The sequence below is a fragment of the Macrobrachium rosenbergii genome, chromosome 39 (assembly GCF_040412425.1).
Source record: "Macrobrachium rosenbergii isolate ZJJX-2024 chromosome 39, ASM4041242v1, whole genome shotgun sequence".
Taxonomy (NCBI): domain Eukaryota; kingdom Metazoa; phylum Arthropoda; class Malacostraca; order Decapoda; family Palaemonidae; genus Macrobrachium; species Macrobrachium rosenbergii.
Window position 1 is genome coordinate 14,164,833 of NC_089779.1, and position 10,000 is coordinate 14,174,832.

At 34.4% G+C, this 10,000-nt stretch overlaps 1 protein-coding gene across 1 annotated transcript in view; it reads right to left on the reverse strand.

Moving 5' to 3' along the window:
- The window catches only part of LOC136825766 (tyrosine-protein kinase transmembrane receptor Ror-like), an 803,750-nt gene that overhangs the window by 755,696 nt on the left and 38,054 nt on the right, over positions 1-10,000 (reverse strand). Inside the window, exon 2 of the mRNA XM_067082612.1 lies at positions 7,381-8,053. Within this exon, the coding sequence (XP_066938713.1) occupies positions 7,381-7,513 (133 nt within the window). The 5' untranslated portion in view covers positions 7,514-8,053. The remainder of the gene's footprint in view (positions 1-7,380; positions 8,054-10,000) is intronic.

The window sequence follows — 10,000 nt, forward strand, 5'->3', positions numbered from 1 at the left end:
AGGGAAAAATTAATGTTGTTCACATTTACTTTCTACATTCTCCTCAAGATGACTCTTTTCATATCTTTCACTAATTTCTGCAGTTTTTCTTCACTATCACCAATTGACACGAAAACTCTGTCAATATCAGCAATTCTACAATTCATTCATGATTTATATACACACACATACACACACATTCACGCACGTATATATATATATATATATATATATATATATATATATATATATATATATATATATATATATATATATATATATATATATATATATATATATATATATGTATATATATAATATATAATTATATTTAAATATTTATATAATTATATAATATATATATATTTTGTATATATACATACATACATACATATATATATACACGCCTGTACACTCATGCACGTACAATTCACGTATGTCGCGAATGCCGAATTCCACCTCACCTAAATCGTTCCTCGGAGGCCCATTCGCTAACATTTGCTTCATTAAGTCGCACTGATAATTAATTAGCAGGACATAATTATGGTGCCATTCAACGCAGCATGCAATATGTCTAATTAATTCTCTTGGAAGTTATGAAACGCATTAGCACACGACTGCAGAGTAATTTCATTCGTGGTAATGAACGATTCTTATATGGCCTTTTAAAACAGAAATGGTTATCTTGGGGAATAATTAATTAATGAGGAAGTCACATATGCGCAAATATGTGCAGCCTATGTGATTTGTGTGGATGTTTGTATGGCGGCAAACAGGAAGATGTAAAATTCAACCCAAAACATGCACAATATGTGTGTGTGTATGTATATACTGTATATATATATAATACAATATATATATATATATATATATATATATATATATATATATATATATATATATATAATATATATATATGCATGTATACATACATATACATAAAATATATCATACATATGTATATAAATATGATATAGATACAGATAGTCAAACACGTATGTGGGTTTTTTTTTTATAGAACTATCACCACCAATACACAAAAATAAATACACACGAGGCAAAGCTTCTGGAACAAGGACCAGAAGCTACGTGGCAAAAAAACAACAAATTTACTATTACTATCCTACTCCCCCGTCCTTTCTCAGCTAGTAAAAAGTTTCCCTGCAAAAACAATAAAACTAGCAGTAGGCAAAAAAAAAAAAACTGCAATAAAATAGACTAAAAAAAGATCGTAAAGAACTTACCCTACAAAAAAATAAAACTAGCAGTAGGCAAAAAATAAAACTTGCAATAAAATAAAAGGCTTAAAAAAAGACCTTAAAAAGAGTTACCCTATAAAAACAATAATACTAGCAGTAGGCAATAAAACTTGCAATAAAATAAAAAAACAAAAAAAAGACCGTAAAAAAGTTACCCTACAAAAACAATAAAACTAGCAATAGGCAAAAGAAAAAAAAGGGAAAAAATAAAGACTAAACAAACTACCGTAAAAAAGTTACACTACAAAAACAATAAAACTAAAATTTGCACTAAAAAAAAGTCACCCAACAAAAAATAAAACTGGCAGTAGGCAAAAAAAAAAACTTGCTATAAAATGAAGAAAAAAAGGCCGTAAAAAAGTTAACCCTACAAAAACAATAAAATTCAAAGCCAAAAAACTTACAGTAAAATAAAACGACCAAAAAAAATTACCGTAAAAAAGTTACCCTGTAAAACAAAACTAGTATAAGGCAAAAAAAAAAATTACAACAAAATAAAGACAAAAAAAAAAAAGAGACTATCAAATTTAAAAGAACAATAAGTTCTAATCTTATGTCACCAACACAATAAAACCCAAGAAACCTTACACCAGCGAGAGGCCGTAGAAATGGATGCTAAGGCGAGGCTGATCCTTCAATACTTCAAAAAGTTAAGCTGAAAGTGCAACGTGTTGCATTTTTCACTCTGCTCTAGGTTAAATCAAGTCTAAATACCTGACGGACACCCTCAACGGCCTCAATCCCCGTAGGTCTAACACGTGGCATACTGAGAAAATACACTGATACGTAATACACGATGTATTCGTTATTGTTTTCGATGTATGTATGTATGTATGCACTTGCAATATATAAAAAAAATACTCATTACACAAAAACATATCGATACACATTTCATGATTTACTCGTAATTGTGTCAAATGTATGTATGTATGTATGTATGTATGGATGGATGGATGGATGGATGCACTTGTAATATATAACAAATTATTAACTACACAAAACATATCGATACACAATTCATGAATTACTTGTAATTGTGTCAAATGTATGTATGTATGCACTTGCAATATATAAAAAATTATCAATTACACAAAACCATATCACGACACATTTCATGATTTACTTGTAACTGTGTTAAATGTATGTATGTATGTATGTATGTATGTATGTATGTATGTATGTATGTATGTATGTACTTGCAATATACCGGTATAAAAAATTATTAATTACACAAAAACATATCAAGACACATTTCATGATTTACTTGTAACTCTTTTAAATTTATGTATGTATGTATGTATGTATGTATGTATGCACTTGCAACATATAAACAATATGACTCACTGCACAAAAACACATTGAGACACTGCACAAAAACACACTGAGACATTCATAATTTACTTGTAACTGTTTTAAATGTATGTATGTATGTATGTATGTATGTATGTATGTATGTATGTATGTATGTATGTATGTAGGCCTATGTATGTATGTATGTAGGCCTATGTATGTATGTATGTATGTATGTAAGCACTTTAACTGGATTACAAAATGACTCATCACAGTTTTCTTGCATTAGGCTAAGCCTAACAGAGAGAGAGAGAGAGAGAGAGAGAGAGAGAGAGAGAGAGATTCAGTATCAACATAAGATAAACTTTGCCTTTCCTTGAACAAAACATTAACTACATCGATCCAGGACAAACATTTATTCGAAACAAACAACAGAGATGCGGCTGTTAACATTAAACTAAAGTTGCTCTGCCTTTACCTGAAACGTAAACCGTTAACTTACCAGTCCAGCAGAGAACTTTCTCTCTTTAATGCCAAAATAAAAATATATGGCCTTAAAATCCTCATGATTTTTTTTTCTGTAATTTGTGATCTACCCTACTCACGCTATATACTCACATCACTTGCTCTACTATGTACTCCAAATTTCCCACGACTATAGAAAAGAATTCACTTACACTTTATTTTTCTACAGACATACATATTCTCTATTCATTCCTTACCAAGAACCAAACTTCTCTTTACCACAGAACTTCATTCATACTTAACGCTCTTCCACAACAAACTGCCATTCGTTCTAGCCTAACTTCCCTTGAATGTAAAATCGGGAACCCACTGATTTTTCCTGTTACCCAAGGAATAACAGACTTTATTTTAGCGAAATGTGCATGTTGTATAATATATTTCGTAATTCTGGTGAGCCTTTGCAGTCAGATCTTCCCAGAATTATTATTATTATTATTATTATTATTATTATTATTATTATTATTATTATTATTATTATTATTCAGGAGATGAACCCTATTCTTACGGAAACAGTCCAAAGGGGCCACTAACTTGAAATTCAAGCTTCCAAAGAATACGGTGTTCATTCGAAAGAAGTAACAGAAGGTAAAGAGAGATACAGAAAGAGGAGATCAGTTATTAGAAAAGCAGATAAATGATCGAATTAATAAAAAAATAAATATGTAAATTATTAAATACAAGGAGAATTGTATTAAGGAAGTATTGCATTGCATGTTCGCTTGTACTTCTGAAGTTCCAATTGCACGACATCTCAGGGAGGCTGTTCTACAGTCCAGCGGTGCGAGGAAGAAAGGACCTCTGGAACTATTGTACTATATAACACGTAGTACTACTGAGCATGATCACTTAATTTCAAGTTTCTCCTGCGAGACCCAACACCACACAGTATTATAGAAGTTTTACTCCTGTTATGCCCAAATTTTGGAGTGACCTTCCTAACGTTACTGTAGTAGCCTGATTCTTTGGAACTTCCGCTGAATAGGCTGGCAAGGTCCATATGAATAGGGTTCATCTTTTGAATAAGTCTACTAATTCATTTAAACGGCATCTATGCTTTCCAATCCAAAATGTTTCAATTCAGCCCGAACTTTCCTTTGAGCTTTTCTTGAATGTCATCTGTAATTTCCTCTCCCGTCAAAAAAAAAAAAAAAAAAAAACTTATTTTTTCATAGAATGATACTAAAATTCCACCGATACTTTCATAACAAAAGATGTGAATTCTCACTAACCATTAATAATTTTTTCGAAATTATTTTCTACCAAAATCTAAACTTTCTTTACCCACGGACATAAATTCCTGCTGAACTTTCCCTACCGATGCATTTCAATTCCCTCCAATCTACTTTTTCCGACAATCCTCTATTCTCTTTACACCTTTCCTCGTCTCCAGGCTATAATTCTCCCGGAACTTTCACTCCCTATAGATTTCAATTGCCTTTCAACTTTTATTTTACCGACGGGCTTCTGATCTCTTTAAACTTTCTTCTCTACAATCCACTGCAAATGCTCCCTTCCCCGTAGAAGACGCCCTTGGTTCTATCAGGGTCCTCTTCCTCATCCTCCTCTCCCTCTACTTCCCGTCCTCCTCCTCCCCCTCCTCCTCCTACTACTACTACTATTAGTACTCCTCCTCCTCCTCCTACTACTACTACCACTACTACTATTAGTACTACTCCTCCTCCTCCTCCTCCTCCTACTACTACTACTACTACTACTACTACTACTACTACTATTAGTACTACTATTAGTACTACTCCTCCTCCTACTACTACTACTACTACTACTACTATCAGTACTCCTCCTCTTCCTACTACTACTATTAGTACTCCTCCTCCTCCTATTAGTATATACTCCTCCTCCTCCTATTACTACTACTAACTACTACTACTACTACTACTATTAGTACTCCTCATCCTCCTACTATCAGTACTCCTCCTCCTCCTCCTCCTAGTAATACTACTGCTCCTCCTCACTTCTTCACCCTTCCCTCTCGATTCTTCAGTTCCTTCACGTAAGAGGAAATAACACAGCTTTAATGACGCTGAGCTCCTGAAACTTTTCAAAAGACACTTTAGTCTGTAGCCACGTTTTTGGTACTAATAGGATTAATCGTCGTGAGAGAGAGAGAGAGAGAGAGAGAGAGAGAGAGAGAGAGAGAGAGAGAGAGAGAGAGATGAAATACCAAGAGGTACTGGTGTCACCCCTCGGCCCCTTATAGGCTAACTAGGCCTACGTTTCCAAAGGAGTGAACATCTTTCCAGTTGCTCCCAAGTATGAAAGAAGCTCGTAGGCCTAATTGAAAACAAACAATAACGCCGTCCAAGGGCTGATAAGAATTTAGATACGCTATGGCTATTGAACAAGGGCAAACGCTTGCTAAATGTGACCTAGGCCTAACGTCACGACCTTACGAAAAGTATGATGTTATTGGTTAGCCTTAAACTGTTCTAAGTTTACAAACAGGTAAACGAGCAAATAATAATTCTGCTAACAGTAATAACGATTATGATAACAAGGTTTTATAAAAAAGAACGCCCCTCCACATGTCAGCTGTCCATCAAGTTTATTTAAAAATGTACGGAACCCCGATTTTAAAAAGTATTACACGACGTGAATTATGACGACTTAATGATCACGGAGGATTAACTTAATAAATAAAAGTCTTCATAAGTCGCTCTTCTCGTGAAATAATGAATGATAATCCGTTTCGAATTTGATTCCAATAAAGCAACATTTAGACAAATCCTTAAAGAGAACCAACAGAACGAACTTCCCTCTCGCATAAAACATAAAACAAGAGACGTTAAGAACGTTTTAAAACGCACGGATTCTTCAGAGACTTTCAAATCTTCCGCACAGACACTGATCCCCCCGTAACGACCCGATATGAAAGGATTACACAGACGTAACAGACATAACTCGACGAAAAGAAAAAAAAAAGAAATATAAACAAGACCATTTTATTTTGCTTTTATTGCGACGTTAAGCAGAAACAGCTGAGGAGGGGGGGAGGAAGCTATGGTAATCGTGACTCGATCCTCACAGTTTGGCATTTTAGTAATATTATACTTCTTGCATTTAAATACGTCCCTATTTATTTATTTATTATTATTCTTTAAAAAATATATGGGATCTCTTCTTTCTGCATTTCCCTTTACTTCCTCTTACTTCTTCCTGATGAACACCTTAATGTTCTTTGGAAGCTTGAATTTCAAGTCAGTGGCCCCTGTGGTGGGCTTGTTCCATATGAATAGGTTTCATCTACTGAATAATAATAATAATAATAATAATAATAATAATAATAATAATAATAATAATAATAATAATAATAAACACGAAAGTATATTCACAGAAGGAAAAGATATTACCACTAAGTGACAAGGTTTCTCTCGGCCTCTCTTGTTTGGGAAGAAAACAGCTTAAATGACAATTCCGAGGTGCCAATTTAAGGTAATTATTAAAAATCAATTCAGTACATTTAATGTGTGTGTAATCTCGACAAGTCTAGGCTATTAAGAATAAAAAAAATGCTATAATAAGTATTGTCTATTCCAATAAAAATAATGCTATAAGAAGTAATAAATAATAAACTACTGAAATAAATTACTTCATATACCTCCTGAGATGTGCAACCTACTGATTAACGTGTACCCCGAAGCAAATCTGATCCTCAAAATGTCCTCTTGATGAGCCAAGAATACGAGCTGAAGTCCATTTACACACCGAAAATAAATTTACCTAAAACTCATAGGCCTACCCCGAAACCCAGTCATATCTTACAAAACGTTGTGGAATAATTATTCTATTGTTTTACTCCACGAATAATTAAACTAAAACCTGCACTTCATATTTTGCCGGATATATCATGAGTATTATACGACTCCCCTTTGACCTTACATGGGACCAAACACCCAGCCGCCCCCCCCCCCACAAAAAAAAACTGACGGACAAGTCTAAATGAAGCGTGAAATAATGAAATCTGAGGCACTTTATGTTCTTCCTGCAGAATATTAATATTTATCCAACTGTTAACTAATTACATGTCAAATAGATTAGCTCCTGGTAACTAGGGCACAAGAATGCAGATAAGAAATAAAATAATGTTTTGACATCCTTGTCCGAAATAAAATGAACAATATACAGATATTGCAGTGGAATAAAAAAAGATTAAATAACTACTGTATGAGCAAACGTAAAAGAAAAAAAATATATAATATTACTGTCCATAAGAAATTAAAAGCGTAAGCGTTGGAGAAAAGTCTAAATTCAAACAACTAAGGAGATAAAAAAAAACTAGGCCACAAAAATAAAAAAAAAATTCACTTACCTTTTTCATCGATGATAGGAACGCCCCCAAAGACCGCTGCTTTCGGCTCAGCGAGGGCGTGGCTGGGCAGGAAGGCACAGAAGTACGCCCACAGCGCCCACAGCCAGCCCCACGCCCGCAAGATATTCCTCATGGTGGGAGAGGGATCAACTGGTGCTTCCGCATAATAATCCAAGAGAAGTACGAGAGAGACCCCCGCTCATGATAAGTCGACTGACAGCCTTCAGTCAATCCAATAATTCTTTCAAATTTCAACGTCACACTAAAAAACTTTCAGATAAAAAAAAAAAAGGTACTCCTTCCGATAACACTTAGAGACACACACACCTACATTGTATACCAACTGAGTAACACAAACGTCAGTCAATCAGTTCCTTCTTCATGTCGTGATCACATCACTGCTTGAAGCTCGATTTTTCAGAGTAGGCTATATACCCTGCGTTGTTGTTTATCACAAAGGGGGGAAACAACGGAAACTGACTTCACACAAGGGAAAACAACTTCCTGGAACGCGAGTTTTTTTTTTTCTTCACACACAAAACTAATCATTCATTGACAATAGGTCGCTTTTATATGATAAATGGATATCCAATTTGTACGTGTTTTCTTTTGTTTTGATTCTCTTTATTTTATTCTGATTGAGTTTTCAAAACGAGAAAGCGTCGCAATAACTCTGTAAATCAGAAATCACGTGAAAATATCATAGAAAAACTGAGCAATTAAAAATAAACGAGAGGGCAATGTTTGTCATTCCGTGGAAATATAATATATAATGAATAATCGTTACACAAAAAACTATGAGCAACGATAATCATAAAAATTAAATAATTTGAAATAAATGAGAGGGAAATATGTTTGTCACCCCGTGGAAATATAATAATGAATGATCACTACAAAAAACTAAACTATGACAAGAGAAAATAAAAAAAAATATGACAACAAAGAAAAAATAATCAAAGACGAAAATAATTCACAGGTAAATAATAAGAAGAAATATTAATTCCATGGAAACGTCATGATAAAGAGAATTCAATTCCAAAAAAAATCCCAAAAGCACAACGAGAACAAAGAAAAGATAAAAAACAACGACAACAAAGAAGAAGGATAAAAAGTCAAGAAATAAAGAGGGTAAAAATAAAGAATAAAGGCAAAGAGCAAATACAACAAAGAAAAAATAAAAAGAAACAATATTATAAAACAAAACAATGAAAGTAGAGCAAAATTCTGAAGACAATAAAAAAAAAGAAAACAATCTGAAGAGACAATGAACGAAAACAAAATATTTAAAAGATACAATCGAAACAAAGAAAACATTATGAAGAGACAATAAACGCAGAGAAAACATTCTGAAAAGACAATGAAAACAAAGAAAACATTCTGAAGAGACAATGAACAAAAAGAAAACATTCTGAAAAGGCAACGCAAAGAAAACATTCTGAAGAAGACAATGAAAACAAAGAAACGACGACAACGAAGGAAGAGAATGAATTCAAAAGCAAAAGACGAGACCAAAAAAAAATAAAAAAAGATAATTACTACAAGGACACAACGACAACAAAAGAAAAAGATAATATACGAGAAACAGTGAGAGAAAAACACGGTCCTGATGAGGCGTCCGATAAAGAGGCGGTGATTACAGTTTATATAACAATCTGACGGCAGTCCGAATGATGAATCCGGTGATGATGTGATGATTGTGAAGAGCTGCGGGGGTGATGGGAGAGAGAGAGAGAGAGAGAGAGAGAGAGAGAGAGAGAGAGAGAGAGAGAGAGAGAGAGAGAGAGAGTTTCCATTTGCTTTCTGGTCATGAGAGAATTATATGTTGTCCAAACACCGATGGCTTTCATTTCGGAATATGTACATGAGAAAATATATGCATTTCGGAATGAGAGAGAGAGAGAGAGAGAGAGAGAGAGAGAGAGAGAGAGAGAGAGACTTTCGATTTGCTTTCTGATCATGAGAAAATTATAGGTAGTTATCAAAACACCGATGGCTTTCACTTTGGGATATGTACATGAGACAATATATGCATCTCAGAATGAATAGAGAGAGAGAGAGAGAGAGAGAGAGAGAGAGAGAGAGAGAGAGAGAGAGAGATTTTCGATTTGCTCTCTGGTCGTGAGAAAATATGTATTTATCAAACGCCGATGGCTTTCATTTCAGGATATGTACATGAGAAAACATAGCCTATGTATTTCGGAGAGAGAGAGAGAGAGAGAGAGAGAGAGAGAGAGAGAGAGAGAGAGAGAGAGAGAGGAACGACAGCCTAATTGTTCCGGTGTGGTTGCAATAACGACTGTATCAAAGGGTTATTTCTCCCTGTGGTTGCAATCACGATGGTATCAAGTGGTGAGGACCAACGCAGTGCTTGCGGGAAAGATGGAGGCTCTAAATATTCCGCTGGGGAAAATTGTTCTCGTCATATATGACAACACTGGTCTCTCTCTCTCTCTCTCTCTCTCTCTCTCTCTCTCTCTCTTCCATCATCCTTTAGTATACACTTACATGAAAACTTATAGATTGTAACATTCCCTTTCCTTCCAGTTTCTCTCTCTCTCTCTCTCTCTCTCTCTCTCTCTCTCTCTCTCTCTCTCTCTCTCTCTTCCATCATCCTTTAGTT